At 44.2% G+C, this 17128-nt stretch overlaps 1 protein-coding gene, 1 long non-coding RNA gene and 1 pseudogene across 2 annotated transcripts; 2 read left to right on the top strand and 1 right to left on the bottom strand.

Annotated features, from left to right (window-relative positions):
* Positions 1-10906: 10906 nt before the first annotated feature.
* On the bottom strand, positions 10907-12398 carry LOC120612160 (uncharacterized). Its single transcript, XR_005655367.1, has 2 exons — positions 12027-12398; positions 10907-11483 (listed from the first exon to the last, which is right to left on the bottom strand). It is a non-coding gene; the product is annotated as an uncharacterized LOC120612160 (long non-coding RNA).
* Positions 12399-12441: 43 nt separating this feature from the next.
* On the top strand, positions 12442-13499 carry LOC120612158 (mitoregulin). Its single transcript, XM_039874650.1, has 2 exons — positions 12442-12788; positions 13401-13499. Exon 1 carries the CDS (start codon positions 12492-12494, stop codon positions 12660-12662), a length of 171 nt encoding a protein of 56 aa, XP_039730584.1. The 5' UTR covers positions 12442-12491; the 3' UTR covers positions 12663-12788; positions 13401-13499.
* Positions 13500-13612: 113 nt separating this feature from the next.
* On the top strand, positions 13613-17105 carry LOC120612157 (60S ribosomal protein L17-like; annotated as a pseudogene).
* The last annotated feature ends 23 nt before the right edge of the window (positions 17106-17128 follow it).

The raw sequence follows: 17128 nt of genomic DNA, 5'->3' as shown, positions 1-17128 counted from the left end.
CTCAAACTCGTCCAAAAAACAAAATGGGCAACAACAAAACAAGAGTGGAAATAAACTCATGGATACAGAGAATATTTGGGGGCATACTAGATGGGAGGGGTTGGGGGGATGGCAAAAAAAAAGGCAAAGGGATTAAGAGGTACAAATGGACAGTTGCAGAATAGACATGGAGATGTAGAGTGTAGCATGGCAAAGATGGTTAATAATATTGTAATAAATATGTAAGGGGGAAGAGGGGTACTAGATTTAATGGGGTGATCACTTTGTGAGTTATTTTGATCTCTGATCACTATCCTATACAACTGAAACTGGTATATTATTGTATGCCAACTATAATTGAAAAACTACTCATTGAATTGTACAATGTAAATATGAGCAACTAATTGTCTTATATTTCAATAAAGCCATGGGGGGAAAAAGCCATCTCACTTCTGCGTATAAGAGAAGATGTGTGTACTCTGCATCCATCTCCTCACAGGGCTGAGCAAACATACATGAGTTAAGGGCCTATAGTTAAATGTGGTCGATAATTTTAATCACATCTTGCAAAATGCTGTTAAGTGCAGTTCGCATATTTTGGGCTAGCCAACATTTCTCTATGGACGACACAGTGCGTAGACTCACATTCAGAAGTGACCTCTTTGACCTGAGTAGTGAAACCAGAAAGCCATTTAGTCATGACAGCCGTTCTGTCTGTGCAGATACTGACGCAAATGACCAATTCAGTTTTCCTGATATGTAATCATTCAAAGACTTGAATAGTTTCCGCAGCTGTGGTGTTAGTTGGCAACAAAAGTGCACATATCCTCATGCACAGCCTCCTGGAAAACATATCACACAAAAGCAAGCATTGTTGCCTTGTCAACATCAGTAGACTTGTCAACATGGATTGTGTACCACAGTGACTCATTAATCCTTTCTAACAATTGTGCCTCAATATCTTCTGCTATTTCATCAATTTGCCTAGTTATGGTGCTACCTGAAAGAGGAACACATGCCACCTTTTGAACTGCAGGCTCTCCTAAAAGTTCATGCAAACGTTCTTAGCCTGAGGCAGGATCAACTCTTCACCAATAGTAAAGGGCTTCTTAGCTTTAGCAATGGAGTTAGCCACTAAGAATGATGCTGGCAGGGCAGACACATTTGATGAAGTTGTGGCCTTCAATAATTGCTTCTGTTCTTCGTCTTCACATTTTTTTTTCTTTTGAAAACCTCCAAACCTTTTAATTCAGGGTGCTTGATCTCCAAGTGGCGAAATAGTTTTGAAGGTTTCATGGCTTCATTGGATAGCCAGTCACCACATATTACACAAAGCAGGCTTGGAGAACGTGAATCACCTGTTGCAGTGAACTGTAATTTAAGTAGAACTCTTGGTATTTTCTTTTAAATGCAGCTTTCTTTTTGTTGGCAGTCTTAGAGTCTTCTGTCTCATCGTTGGCTTTTTCCTCCTTTTCAAAGAAGCTTTCCAGTGACGTTTATTTTTTACTCATTTTGGCTAAGGTTAGCTTGTGGGCTTACTAAAACTGTGACTGAGACAAGTGCACAGTGTGGGAAAGAGGCACCAACAAAAGTGGTAAATAAAATAATGGGCAAGCCATGCATGGACTAAAATAAATGTCAGATTCTGACTTAAAGCCTGCCATCAGATGCAGCTGTACAACTGAAGTACATCAACTCGCTTGCCACTATAAAGCCTGCCATCAGATGCAGTTTAATTATCACTTGTCATTCACTAATTGAGTTGCTATATGAGTCTGCAAGCAATTGATTTATTATGGTCTCTGTGCAGTCATACCTCTCTGCTAATGTTAATCTGTATTTGCAGCCACTCCCCAGTGCTGGCATCACCACCTCAGCTCCAACTCAGATCATCAGACATTAGATTCTCATAAGGAGTGTGCAACCTAGATGTGCAGTTCACAATAGGGTTTCTACTCCTATGAGAATCTAACACCTAACGATCTGAGGTGGAGGTGGAGCTGAGGCGGTGATGCCAGCACTGGGGAGCAGCTACAAATACAGATGGAGTTTCTCTCCCTTGCCCATGCTCACCTCCTGCTGTGTGGCCCAGTTCCCAACAGGCCAAAGTCTGGTACCATGGGGGAGGGTTTCCAGGTGAGAAGGCCTCTCTCCATAGGAGAACTAGGAAGGTGAGTGGTTTCCTGGGAGGCAGCCAACCCTGGGGACAGACTGGGCTGGTGGGTGGGGTCTCTAAGCCTCCCTGGGAACTTGGCCACATCCTGAAGCATTCCTTGGGGAGGCAAAGGATTGGCATGATCTCAGTTCCAGCCTGGTGGGTAGTGACTCCATTGGGATGGGATGGAACAGGCCAGAGCTGTTCAACTCTACTCCCAATACACCCTGTTCCTCCATCCATGGCTCAGCCCAGATGGGAGACCTGGGTACAACTTGAGAGCTCAGAGGACAGGGCTTCTGTCAGTGGTAGAGCTGGGGGTGAGGTGAGGGCAGCTAAGATAAAGCCTCTGGCTGGGAGGGGCAAGTGGCCTCTCCTCTGTGGGTTCCTGAGCCAGTCACTGTCCCTCTATTGGACTCTGTCTCTTCTTGTGGTAAATGAAGGGATGACTGCTCTGTGCTGCAAGCCTCACAGGGTGGTCATGAGGTTCAGGAAAGGACTGTGCAGAGCTTTTTGCCTTGCTTCACCTAAAAATGGCCTCCCATTTCTTCCTCTGGAGAGTGTGAGCATGAGAACAATTATGACAGTGACGCTCAGCCCTCTAGAGAACCTGTGAGCTAGGTAGAGTTCTCACACTCTCCAGAGGAAGAAATGGGAGGCCAAGCCCCAGGCCCAAGGTTACACACTGAGTGGTGTTAGAGCTGGGATTGTTCTAGAATAGGAGCATGCTAGAGTAAGAGTAGTATTGGTAGCAGCTGACTTGGGTCAGATGTCCAGGGTCTGAAGTCAGGAGTGATGGTAGAAAATGGGATGAGAAAAGTATGAACTCAATGACCCTGTCTTTGATGCTGGCAGAAGCAGCCATCCATATTTCTCACTCTGATAATGAACCTCCAGGGAGATCAGAAGAGGCTGCATTAAAAAGTGAGTGAGCCTGTCTGGCAGGTGCTCCTGGGTTAGAGGAGAGGAGGCTCTGCTTTCCCAGATGGAGTCCCCCAAAAGGGGGTGGGGGCCTTCCACCTCCAGCATGCTTCCTGTTGCCACAGAGCCTGAAATCTTTCATTAGAAGTGACTAGGAGGAGGGCCTAAAAGAACTGGATGCAGGATGTGTATGGGAGTGCAACTAGGCAGGAGACCACAGAGCCTGTGATTTGCCAAAAACAGATCCTGAAGGGGATTAGGATTCCAGAGTTCTTTGAGTGAGGGGAGGGAGGATTGAGGGGAGGCTGCTCCAGATGGGAACCCTAGGGTGGGCCAGGAGGCTGAGGATGAGACACTGTCAGAAGAGGGTCTGTGGGGGTTCCTGAGAGCAGGAGCTCTTGTCCTACCCTCATCCGCATGACACAGTGTGTCCCATTCCTTGGACTCTTCCTTATCGACCTGGAGATGCTAGATACTGCCATGGGCAGATCATCTGGAAGTGGGTGACCTGGGGCCCAGGCAAGGGTGACCGGGATTGAAATCTGGGAAGACAGAGCCCTGTACTGAGCCCTGAGCTCTCAGTACTTGACAGTCTTCCTGTCATGAGAACCTCACAGCTGCCCCTGGGAGTTGGGACATCATGCCCATCTTACGGAATTCATGACCTGCCTTCTCTGGAGCCCAGAGCCTGGCCTAGGTCCAAGTCTTGTTTTCTGTGTATGTCTCCCTCTCCTAGGACCTGGTGGCAGTACAACACGAGAAGGGGTGGGCACAGGGTGCCAGTCATGGCCAGGGGGCTCTTTATGATGGACTGTGGCTATCTGCCTTCCAGGGGAGCGAGATCACTTTAGGGAAAAAGAATGTGGTGAACAGCTATGGCGCTTCCTGAGGGGCAGGGGAGGGGAGTAGGAATCAGAGATGCCCAGGGGAGGGGAGGGGAATGGGAATCAGAGCTGCCTCTGGGCAGAACGCTCCTAGGCTCCATCCCCTGCATCCTACATTTATTGAAAGAGTTTAATAACAGAGAAGTGGGAGACCCCTCCAGTTGGTGGCTGGAGGTAGGATGACATCAAGGATAACTTCCTGGAGAAAGGGCTATTGATGCCTATCTCTAAGCACAGGTAGGGCCTAGATGGAATTAGGGAACAGAAGGATTCCTGTGTATGCAGAGACCCAGGACCAGGTCCCCGCCCCACTGCTCACCTCCCACAAGGCCTTACAGCATCCCTCACCAAGGCCATGTCTGCATCCTCTGCTTCCCTCTGGCCCCAGGAACACAAAGTAATGGAGGAGATCATGCTGCTGCAGAAGGCTGCCCATAATTAAACACTAGAGCCCGAGGAGCAATTTGGGGCCTGGTTCAGGGACATGGAGTACCTCAGCGAGAACACGAGGCGAGGCTGGGCAGGAGTTGGGCAAGGTCAGGGATGGATTCTCCCTGCTGGACAGTATAGAAAACTGGTGTCTCTGGCTCCCTGGTCAGCCCTAGACCTTGCTGTGTAGTAACTCCTGGGGCACCTAACACCGACAGAGACACCTGAAGTCTGGCTCCTGGAAGTTCACAGGTGCCACTTTGTCCTATAGTTACTGCCTATCCTGCCAGCTAGAGCCCAGTCCTAGTTGGCCAGCAGAATACTCAAGGCCGAGAACATCAGGGGCGAGTGGGTGTCCAGGTGAATAGTGCAACCTCTTCATTACCAGTGGTAACACAGCTGGGCGCCCAGGTACGCTGGGCCAGCTCCTTCTGTTCTGGATAGAGAACATTATGAAGCTTTCTCTGGTATCCCCTGAAAGCCAGGAGGAAAGGGATGACATTCTCTCCCTCACAACTCTTCCTCAATGCCTATCTGCCTATTGGGAAGGGGAACATTTATTTGTTACAAATAGTAAAGGCAGATTCAATATTATTAAAGTCCTGTTTCTATTACAGACTGGGAGTTGCGGTTTGTTTTTTTTTCACTTCCCATGCTCATTTCAATGAGGTACAGAGTCTCACATTCCTCCTTGAACTAAGAAATATTGCATCATCATCACCGTATTGTCTGTGGGAGAAGGGAGAAAGGCTAGCCCCCTCTCCCTGAAGGATACCTCCAAGTCCTCCTTCCTCAGAGGACAGGTTCATTTCAGTATCATGAAGCTGAGCCAGGAGCAGACACAGCCCCTCAGAACCCCCAGGACTTAGAGGTTAAAGGTACTTTCATAAGTATAGCAACCACCACTGAAACTGGATGTCTTTAAAAACGTCACTTGCCAGGGCCACTGTCTACTCCAGGACAGTAGCTGCCTTGCTATGATTGAGGGAAAAAGGAAACATTCTCTGCTTCTCATGTTGAGGTTTCTTTTGACCAAATATTTGTAACTCGTTTTCTAGTTTAATTTCGGGAATTGTATCAGCACAAGTGGGGAAAAGCAAGTAAAAGGATCAAATCTTGGATGTGGAAAAAGAAAAGGCCACAGGAAGATCATTTGTAAATGGACTAAAGGCAGGCAGGACTGTCCATCCCCAAGCACCCCTCTAGGGGCTCAAGGTTCAGCCTTTACTGAGATGTGAATCCTGGGATCCCGGCCCATGATCTCCCCATTCCTATTCCTGCAAGTTTCTTCTCTAGGGGAAAGATTTGTGATGCAGCTTTTAGAGCTACAGCTGGGCCTCATTCCATAAACATCTATACTCTGTTATTTAGGATGTCCAGCCTCCCTGCCCTTCCCTATACAATTCTGTTTAAGGCAGAAATCCCCTGGACGACCCAAGCCTCTCTGTCAGTTACATTGTGGCCACTCCTTCCTGGCTGGGTCCTGAAGGATCAAAGATGGGTTTTCATTTGCCAGATTAGGCGTTCATATCTTCAGCTAGGGAAAATCCTCACACACTTCCTTGCTGGCCAAGGTGACTTCTGGGCCATATGATTCTGAGGTCTATGGTCTTAGACAATCACCAGTTGGTACACTCAGTCATGTTGTTACTGACTTGTCCTAAAGTGGCAGCTGAACTAGAGCCCATAGTGCTTGTAGTCCCCGGGATGACTTGGCAGGGGGATTGGGAGATGCAGCAGGGAAATGCCACCAAACTGATGATCCATAGGCATGCATGAATACAGCCTTACCTATTAAAATAATGTACTGAAATGCTTCCCATCTGGGTGGAAAACATCCTACTCTGAGCTGACCCTGAGGACCCAGCCCATGATCTGGAGCTACAGGGTTATTGTGGCCTTTTGAACATTATCCCCTGGAAACACCCTGTAAAAGCAAGACCAAAGTGAATTGCTGAGCAGTTCTAAGTTATCGCCCTCTATCTGAAGGCTGCAAGTGTCACTGGCTCTGCCAGGGAGGCCTTTGCTGTGCAATAGGGTGCTGAGTATAAATCCTGATTCTTAACAACTCAGGCCCTTCCTAACATAGCACGGCCATCCACAAACATGATTTTGCTTAAGGAAAGACAGATAAGACTAAACCTCCAAAGAGAAAGAGATGTCCAAGTTCCAGGGCTAATTGGGAAGGCAACGGTTCCCAAAGGGTTTCTACTGCAGGACTGTGAAACTCTTGCCAATCTTGCTTGAAGTAATATTTAATAACTCTTGTGCCTAATGATATAGCAGAAGAGGAAGAACTTATTGCCTCCTTGGGCATCCATTTTTCAAAAACACCCCAATAGTCATCCAGAAGAGAACCACATTTGCAGTGAGGGTCACATATCATGCAATCTATTTTTTTACATTTATGTAAATTTAACTGACATATAAAACATACAGAAACATGCAAACTTATTCACAACTGAATACAAAAAATATAACAATCAAATCCATGCTTTTGCAGCTAGTCACTTTTTCAGAGCTGATATTTAAAACTACTTTCTTCCATTGCCCATTTCATATTCTCTTTGTTCTCAGCAAGCTCCTCAGCCAGTCCTGGGTTTTGCCTGGTTGGATGACCCTAGGGCTATCATGCCTGGATTGGTTTCTAATAGTTTTCAATTGATTGTATCACAAGGCATGGTAATCCTAAGAAAGCCCCAAAGAGTCTCCTCTATTCCTGACCTCCATTGTGGAGCAGTTCTCTTATTTCCCTTGGTAATCAGAATTACTCAACTAACTAGTACAGAATCTCCCTCTTTACTTATTGATTCAGAGGCATGAGGAAACTTAAGTGGCCGGGTAGCAGTCTTAATTCCCAGTCCAGTGAAATCAATGTGTTTCCTAGAGGAAGCTTTCCTCCCTTTGGAATGAAAACACCCTGATCATGAGGTCACATGGACATGAAGCATAAATTATGCTAGTGAATCACTAGCAGCAACAGAGATAATAATGGGTGGTGCCACACATGTATGTCCACATTGATTGATGGACTTCTGAATCCTGACTCTGAAGAAATCAGTGTTATATAAGGGACACTGATTTAGAGCCTAAAGCAGCCTCCTGGGGACATTATCTCAATCATCCAAGGTATCACAACCTAGGTGGTGCTTCAACTGACTTACAAGCCCTTTCTTCTGTTCTATCAGCTGCTTCAGGATGGGGAACAGGGAAAGACCAGCAAATTCATGAGCATGAGCCCATTGGCACACTTGACTCCTGTGCAGTGAGTCCCTTGATCAGAAAACACGTTGAGTGGAACACCATGATGGTGGATAAGGGACTCCTTGAGTCTATAGATGGTAGTTACCAGAAACACTGTGCGAAGGGAAGACTACTCTGTATCCAGAGTAGGTGTCTAACCGAATAAGAACAAAACTAGTTCATGTATGATAACCAAGCATACAGAAAAACTGAAGTTGGTGAAAGACCTACATCAGTACCTGTTCTTGCTAACCAAAAGAAATCTGAGATCTTTTGCTTTTACCAAAAAAAGAGGAAAGTGAAAATAGAGTTCACCATCTGTTTTGCAGCAACTGTTATGAAGGCAGTGGCACTCAAGCAGCAAAAGTGGCCCTGCCTAGTTTCTTCCCTCTCAGCATCTCAGCATACAGCCCCAGGACTCTGACTGTGTCTGGGAGAATTTGGGCTTTATCTCCATTGACTCTGTACATCTGTTATCAAGATGTGTACTAAGGTATCAGAGAAGCCTGAGAGCAAGTGAGGGTGTTACACTTATTATAAAACTGGGTGTAACTAAGCATTTTGATCATGATGAACAAATTAAAGCCATTGTGCCTGCACTGAATTTTGGGTCTAGGAATGCTCAAAAATTCTCCCATAGAAATTAATGGTAATCACTTCTCTGCTTTCCACCGGGTTGGCTAACAAAGTTTCATGGGAATGCTCTACCTTTGGATATTGGAGGACACACCCATACTTGTTGAAATAATGAATGAATTATAGATGGCTACTTACTTCAGAATTATGAGGAGACTGGCAGGTGTCTTACCCTGATAATTTTCCCATTCTTCCTGAAAGAGTTATAGGAGGCCATTCTATTGTGCATGCCTCCAGAATTACAGACTGGAGGAGCTAACCTGAAGAAGTGTTTTATGGATCCTGTCAAAGAGAAGGATCAGGGCTCATCTTTCCCCACAGCGTTCCCTGCATTCTTGCCTGCACACTGAGAGAAAATGATTCATACTTGGATCACAAAACCAGACACATTTATTTGGTACTGCTTGCCACTACGCCTAATGCCAACCTCTCAGTGTGTGTACTGTGGGGGCAAGTGAGTGAGTTCAGCACAATACCCAACCACACAGAGACTTCTCTTCCTACTTCCAATAGCACAGGGGAAGAGGCTGGGAAACAAAGGCTCTGGCAGTTAAAGACTCACAGGGTGGGCACAGGCCCAGCAAGAGTTTTTCAGAGGCAAAATTCAAGGACCTATTGAGGTGAATGCTCCGTTTTAATCATAGCAAAGCTACACCTTTTATGGGGGCTGTAGAATGTATAATGACTGCTCTGTTGCTTAGAGTCCTGGAGCTGCAGAGAATACCAATTCGTTTACATGCTTTAAATGAACTTACAACCAGTAAAAGTCTAATACTGTAAATGGTAACATCTTTTCCCTTGGCAAGCACTTCAGACAGCAAACTAAACAGTGACAGTTAACGTTTCACTCAAAAAACACTTGTAATGAATTCACTCATTACACATGACTATTCAGCCTGTTAATCATCACCTCAAAGCGAGTTGACCATTATCAAGTCTACTAAAATGTCCCATTAAAGCAATGCACCCAGCAGTGGGGGAAAAAAATGGACCCAGCAGTGAGGGAAAAAAATGCAAACTTTCAAGCTGGGGACACAGTGGCTCTTTAAGAGGGATTTTAAATCTTACACTTCTCCCTCCTCCCCAAAAGCTTTCTCCCCGCTGGTCAGAATTTCCTCCCGCTAAAGTAAGGGCATTTCTATGATCTCTGCCAGCTCTGTGTTCCTAAGGTGTTCTCATATTTAAGGCTCCAGTGTACATGATCTGGCTTATTTTTAGCCAAAGACCATTTAGTGATGAGGCAAGAATTTCAAGCAAGGTTCAAATTTGCAATAACACCAGTAGCCCCAGTGTTACTCGAAGGTCCTCAACAGGACCTAACAGCAGGTCCTCAAATAATGTTGTTTCATTCAACATCGTTGTTTTAACATTGATGAAAAGCCATAGGAACTTAACTCATTTATATCAATTAGCCTGTGGTAAAATTCATTTCACCATACATCATTTCACTTAAAGTTGTAGAACATATCAACAACATTGAGGACTTACTGTACACAACCTCAGGCTGCCAAACTGGCTTTAAAAATGTCTTAAGAGCTATAGAACCATATCAAACTCTGTATATTACAAATGAGGAAACTGAGACCCAGGAAAATTTAGTTTCTTCCAATCATCCAACTTATCTTTCAAGAGCTAGTTCAGCCACCCACTCAGACACCTTTCCTGCCCACTGCCTGCTATCATCAACACCAAACTTTTACTGAGTGTTGTGTGTCAGCCCCTGCTGTCAGCACTTATGATTCACCAGTATACAACTGAGACAAAAATCTCTGCTTCGAGTAGTTTATGTGATAGCGGGTGACAGGTAATAAACAATATGAGTAATGAGTAAGTAAATCCTACAGCACATGGAAGGCAGTTCAGTGTTATGGAGGAGAGGAATAAAGCAGGAAAATGGAGATCAGGAGTGCCAGAAAGTGTGGGTTGGTTTGTTTTGTGATTTTAAAGTAGCCAGGTAGGCTTCATTGACAGCTGACAAACACCTAAAGGAGGTGAGGAAGTTAATCATGCATGTTCGTGGGCGAGGAGTATTCCAGGCAGGGGGACTGCATGTGCGAATATTTTTAGGTAGCACTATGCTTGGTGAGCCTAAGAAACGGTGAACAGAAAAACAAACAAAACAGTAAGCAGGCCAGTGAGAGGTAAGGGATAAGGTAAACTGATCATACAGAGCGCTATGGACCATACAGGGGCTTTGGGCACTGCAGAGTTTGAGCAGAGGTGCTGAATGGCCCAAGTTCTGATTTCAAAGTCTTACTCTGGCTGCTGTATTAAGAACAGAATGTGGTGAACAGATAAGAGAAGCACAGACATATGATGCGGCTATTGCAGTAAATCCGCTAAGAGGTGATAGCAGCTTGGACCCAGCAGTGGCAATAAAGTGAAAAGTGGGGAGAAGAAGTGTAATTTTGGCCATTACTGAAAAGAGAACAAGACAATAGAGTACAAGATGATGGAGTATGAGAGAAAAAATGTTTCTGAGGGCTTTTTCTTTTTAAAAATCTAAGCTACACACTTTACAAACACCAATTCGTCAGTGTGTTGTAATCATTTTTTTCTATGTCTTCACTCTACATTATGCTGTCTGAGGGTAGAGGTTGTGCTTTATTCACCTCTGCATTCCCACTGCCTACTGCAGCACTCAATGAATGCTGAATAAATGATCACTAAGCGTGGCGGAGGCGAATTCACATTGGACCCAATATTGTCTTTATTATCTCCCTACTAAATCAGGTTTTGCCTGAAATACACACACATATTGGTCAGGCCCCCAATCTAAGGGCTCAGGCTTCACGTGTGGGTCTCCCTTTCATTGCTTGATTCTTTTTCTTTTTAAAATTTATTGGGGTGATATTGAAACTGGAGGACAAACAAGTCCAGGGCTTGTGCTTCCTGCCTCAGCCAAAAAACCGACACATGAATTGGGCTAGATACAATAAGTGTTTATTTTCAGAGAGTTGCAAGTCCTAGAAACACAGGTCAGCTAGTGCTCATAGGCCTGGTCCTCGAGTATCTCAGAAGCACAGATTATATAGAGAAATAATCAGTTATCATGGAAACTAAGGGACTTGGTGTCATGGGTGCTACTGATTGGACAATTAAAAGGAGATGAGGTAATTAATCATTGTGTTCAGTTCTGGAATCAGCCATGGCACCATCCTTTCTGGTCCTGTGACCTGGTTCCTTGGCCAGTGGGGTTGTAGTTTTGCCTCAAAGGGCCTGGGGCTGAAATACATCTAAAGCCAAGATGTTATCCTTATTCTAAAGTCCAACCAAAACCTACTGTCCTCATGATTGTAGACCTGAGGCTTGGTTAATCTTATGTCCTAAAGCTTAATGATTAAAGGAACAGGCAGACAAAGGAAAAGCACAGAAAAAAAATGTGAGTCATAATGCCATTATCTGGGCAAAACCAGCTTGAATCAGAGGAAAGAAAAACTATATTAAAGAAATGAAGTTTGTGTGCAGTTACAAGTTATAGGGTAAGAAGAAGTGAGGCCAGGAACACCATGCGGCCCTTAATGATGCAGGACAAATTTCCCCAAGTTGGCGGGGTGGAGACTAAGCCCTGCACCAAGAGAAGAGAGTCCTTTGGTGGAGAGTGTAGAAAAATTTCAACACACACACCCTTTATTAGTATTTTATTGCTGGTTAGCAAGATTAACACAACACACAACTATAGCAATCTCAGCTTCCTAAGGTCAGGAGTCCAGGCACACGGGTCATCTAGCAGAGTCTCACAAGGCTACTGTCTAGCATCAGCCCAGCTGGGTTCTCACCTGGAGCCTGGGGAAGACTCTGCTTCCAAGCTTATTCCTGTTGTAGGCAGTTAATTTCTTTGTGGTTGTAGAAAGGAGGGCTCCAGCTTTTTGCTAGCTGTTGGCTGGAGGATGCCACCATTTCTAGAGGCCAGGGGTAGTTCTTTGCTATTTGAGCTTCTCCAACATGCATGCTTGCTTCACCAAGCCAAAAGTAGTCTTCAGTCTTTTAAGAAGTTTTATGTAACATAAAACTGATCACTGGAGTGACATCCTAGCACGTCACAGATCCAGTCCACACTCAAGGGGCAGAGCCTTCTTAGCTTCCTCCCTGACCGCGTGTTCCTTTTGACCCTGCCTTCGCAGCAGTAGGCGGCTCTGGGCACGCCCCGCCCCCAAACCCCCCGTCCCGCCTACTCCAAAAGCGCCTGCGCCTTTTGACCCCGCCGCCGCGCCGCAGGCCATACTGCAAGCCTGGTGACTGTGATGGCGGATGTGTCCGAGAGGAAGCTACAGCTGTCAATGCTGTTGGCCTTCGCCTCAGGAGTGCTCGTGGGTTGGCAGGCAAACCGGCTGCGGAGGCGCTACCTGGACTGGAGAAAGCGGAGACTTCAGGACAAACTGGCGGTGACGCAGAAAAAGCTGGACCTGGCTTGAGCCCCTTGCTTTCGGCCCCAGATGGCCCCTGCGTGGCCCCCTTTCTTGCCCACACGGGGCCTCTAGCCTGAGCCGGGCTCGCCTCACACTGCCCGCCTGCCGAGCCAGGCTCCTCCCGGAGTGTAGGTGAGTAGTACTTAGAGTGGCTCTTTGGCGTTGGGCAGATGTCTGGGGGCAAGGAGGATTTTTGGACAGCTCACAGAAGGTGGCTTGCTCCCGCAGGCACCAAAAAAGAGGAGGATGTTTTGTTTTCCCCAATAACTTGCACTTTGGTGTCGTAGTTCAGTTCATTGCAATGTATTTAATGGGAACGTCCTACCACGTGCAATATCTCACTGTTGGCAGTATTCAGCTTCAAAATGCAAATACTGGAAAGAACGAAGGAAAAAAGAACGGACTGTGGAGGTGTTCCTGCCATCATTTTTCCCTCTTATCATTCTTTTCAATAATATTCTAGGTAGCACCATAGTACATCTTTGCATTCCTGTTTTGTAATCTCCAGTCTGAATTCTTAGGTTATTGGTAGCCTAGTGGAGTGGAAAGAGCAGTGGCCTGGGTCAGGAGCCTTGCATCTAGTCCTGGCCTTTTCATCAGAGCTGTGCAAATTTTCAGGGTCTCAGTTTTCTTACCTGTAACACTAGATCTTCTAGTTCATGGTATAACTCTACAATAAGATAATTTAAAGTTAATGATTATGATTTCTAATTTTTTTCTCCCTCTTTTTTCTGTTGCCAACAGCATGTTGAAGATGGATACAGAGCACTGGACAGAAATCATTTCACCTTGTACTCTATAAATCAATTTTATTTTTAAAATAAAAATATTTTAAACATCTTAGAACTTTTTTTATTAAAATGAAAATTGGCAATGAAGAGGCTGGGAAACTCCTGCCGTGCAGTTTACTGCATTAAGAGATCTGGGTTCTCAAACTAATATATTGGTATTTTTGAGCAGCTATCTTTTTTTTTAGGGAATCTATGCTTTTTCCTTGGTACAGTTGCAAAGTAGAGTTGGGCCAGGTACCATATTGAGTCATTTTGGTCAGTTATTTTACTGGATCTGTTCAGGAAAGCAAGAAGCTATAAAAACAACTGAGGTAAGGATGATCTATGTGAGAGTTGCACTTCTGAGAGCGACAACATACTGCCAGTACAGAGCAAAAGTTTCATTGGCAAAAATTTTGTTTGTTTCATTATGGAATATACATGCGAAGGAGAAACTCTCTTGAATAGAGCTTAGTGATAGATCCCAACTATATCTAAAAATCAAGAGTAAGTGACCGAGTCCCTGGTTATTTTTGATTTGCAAGAGAGTTTTCTAGAACACTGCTCTTGCTTATTTCTGTAAAGATTAATTTCATGTCGTAGCAAATTTAATTGTAGCACCATGTTAACTTAAGAAAAATCAGAAAAGCTGTTTCCACAGGAGGTTCCCCCTGCCTCCCCATTTTACAGGGGTCATTATGCATTGCTATTTCCAACATTTGTTCATTCTGTGAATGCAGTAATTAAAGACTGAATTGCTGGTTCTTAGAGCTCTGTCCCATGCAGGCTGCAGTTTGCTGAAGTATACTAGTCACCATTGCTCATTGAGGCTCTCTAGGACAAGGTAGGATTTTTTAAGGCACATGGTGCTCCGACAGTGTTGGTATATGCCCTGTTGAACATCCGGGTTATTATGACTAGTTCTGCCTGTTCATATGCCATGTTACTGGTGGACCTGGTCTATCCAATGTTGTTTCCTTTCCCATTACTTATGTGCAGCCCCTGACATATTCAGTTTCCCTCTCCTGTCTCACCTCAATGTTGTCATCTCTGCCTTTTTGGGCAATTGCTGCTTCCCTTAAGTCCTGTCTAGGTCTTTATATGGTTTTCAGCCATACCATGCCACTTATAATCTTCCCCTTGTTTTCTGCTTATTGCTTCTTTACACTGTGGCTGTTTGTCCCCAGCTCTGTGGTGGGGAATTCCCCCTTGGCATTGCCTCTGTCACCATTTTTCCTCTAGCTCTATACCCCTTGCCCTATTTATGTGTTTGTTTGTTTCCCTAAAAATATCTCACATGGAGATGTTACTTTTTCCAAATTAGCTGAAATTGACAATGAGGAGGCTGGAAGATGGGTTATGATGCCAGTCGTGTATCCTGGAAATGACAAATTGTTCACATATCGAAATACATGTTTTACCCCCTCCCCACCCTACCCTGCCATTTGATGTTAATGCTGTTCCAAGACACAAGGAATAAATGCTTTTAACCCTGAATATGTACAAAAATGTATAAAATCAGCTCTTCCCATAAGCGGCCTGAGGTGACCTCTGAAAATGGTTCATTATTCACTTGACCCAGAAAACCCCACAAAATGATGCAAATCAAAAGGTTCAAATCTTCATGTTTACTTTAAGAACACTTGTGAAACTGCCCAGGCCATCAAGGGTATGCATATCTGAAAAGCCACCAAGTATCAGAAGGATGTCACTTTACATAAGCAATGTGTGCCATTCTATTGTTACAATGGTGGAGTTGGTAGATGCGCCCAGGCCAAACAATGGAATGGGGCTGGACACAGCGTTGGTAGCCTAAAAAGAGTGCTGAATTTTTGCTGCACATGCTTAAAAATGCAGAGAGTAATGCTGAACTTAAGGGTTTAGATCTAGATTCTCTGGTCATTGAACACATCCAGGTGAACAAAGCTTCCAAGATGCAGCACAGAACTTAGAGAGCTCATGGGCAAATTAACCCACACATGAGCTCTCCTTGCCACATTGAGATGATCTTCACTGAAAAAGCAGATTGTTCCTAAACCAGAAGAGAAGGTTGTGCAGAGGAAAAAGATATCCCAGAAGAAACTGAAGAAACAAAAACTTATGGCCTGAGTAAATTTAGCATCAAATACTAATAAACATAAAAGCAGAAAAAAAATGTATAAAATCAAAGTCATCTTTCCACCTGAGGTGAATAAGAGTAATGAACTTTTTGTCATCCTTCTTCATTGCTCATACATATACACATATGTAGGGGTTCATTTTTCTTTTTACCAACATAGAGTTAAACTATATTCATGACTAATTTTTCCACTTAAAATATGGGAATCCCTACAAATCAGATACAGAATATTTTCTATTTATAGACATTTAAAATAAGGATTTCATAAACAGATGGTCTTTAGTGCAATTTTTTTGCTTACCTCTTACAAGATAACTTAGAAGTACTAATTTATTAATCCATTTAAAAATATTTTACAGCACTTACCACGTTCTCATTTGTTACAGGTGTTTTTAATGGAAATACTATGTGGTATTTAAGTGAACTTTTAAGTATGAGCTGTAATGGAGAAATTAATTCAAAATAAAGACATGAGCCACAAAAAGACAGTACCAAGTATCAAGGGCATGAAGAACACAACATACACCGATGGTAGAGAGTAAATTAGTACAACTTTGGGAAAATAGGCAGTATCCACTAAAGCTGTACATAAAACATGCCCTGTGGCTCAGCTTTGTACATATAGGTCCTAAGTACTTGCAATAGCCTTAAACTGGAAACTACTCAGGTGTCCCAACAACAGTAGAACGAAGGAGTGTATTAGAGTACATCACACAATGAAATCTCACAATGAACAAACTACAACTATACATACTAATGGTACAGATGCATCTCACGAACATGTTGAGTGCAAAGCCCTACAAGATGCCAGGACACATTGCTAGTGTTTACTTTTGGGGTAGTGGAGGTGGGTAGAGACTAGGAGAAGGAGAAGAGTACTAGGGTGATGGTAATGTTCTGTATCCTAATCTGGGTGATGTTACGCGGGGGTGTGTTCAGTTTGAAAATTCAGTGAGGTGGACGCTTGTCACTTTTCTCTATATTATACTTGAAGATAAAAGTACAAAATAGTGTGGTAGTTGGGCCCGTATGTAATATATGTTAGTGTAGTTCCCTTGAAAAGTGAGCGCAAATAGTGGAAAGTGGACGTTGGATTTTAAAGATTCAGTCCCACTTGGGAAAGTGTTAGTAAAATCTCTGAGAGTAGGTGTAAAATGGGTATCATAATTACTTGCTCACAGGCTTGCTGTAGAACACAAAGAATCACCATCCTCACAGAATTCCGTATGGACAACGTGCAAAACCGGGGTGAAATGAAACTTCAGCAACACTCCAAATGGCAAAGAACTAAAAACTACCTTTTGAAATTAAAGTATGCAACAGCACCGGGTATCCCATGAAGGCCATATTGGAAAACTACCCTTGCAATAAATTTAAGAGTTTAAGATGCTTAAATGGTGTAGCTTACGGTTTAGCAAAACTGGCATCAGAAAACCAATGCCATAACACCGAGTCCCCAGCCGGCATGTGGGAGCAATATTGCGGTATCGTGGGACACAGTCTCCTACGCCTTGAGCATTCCCCCAGCTCTACCCCAGTTAGCCAGGAAAAGACAACCACTTGGGCAGGAAAGCTAAGAGCTC

Source organism: Pteropus medius, unplaced genomic scaffold (genome assembly GCF_902729225.1).
Source record: "Pteropus medius unplaced genomic scaffold, Ma_sr-lr_union100, whole genome shotgun sequence".
Taxonomy (NCBI): Eukaryota; Metazoa; Chordata; class Mammalia; order Chiroptera; family Pteropodidae; genus Pteropus; species Pteropus medius.
The sequence above is the reverse complement of the archived record's forward strand: the minus strand, read 5'-3'. Positions and strand labels throughout refer to the sequence as shown.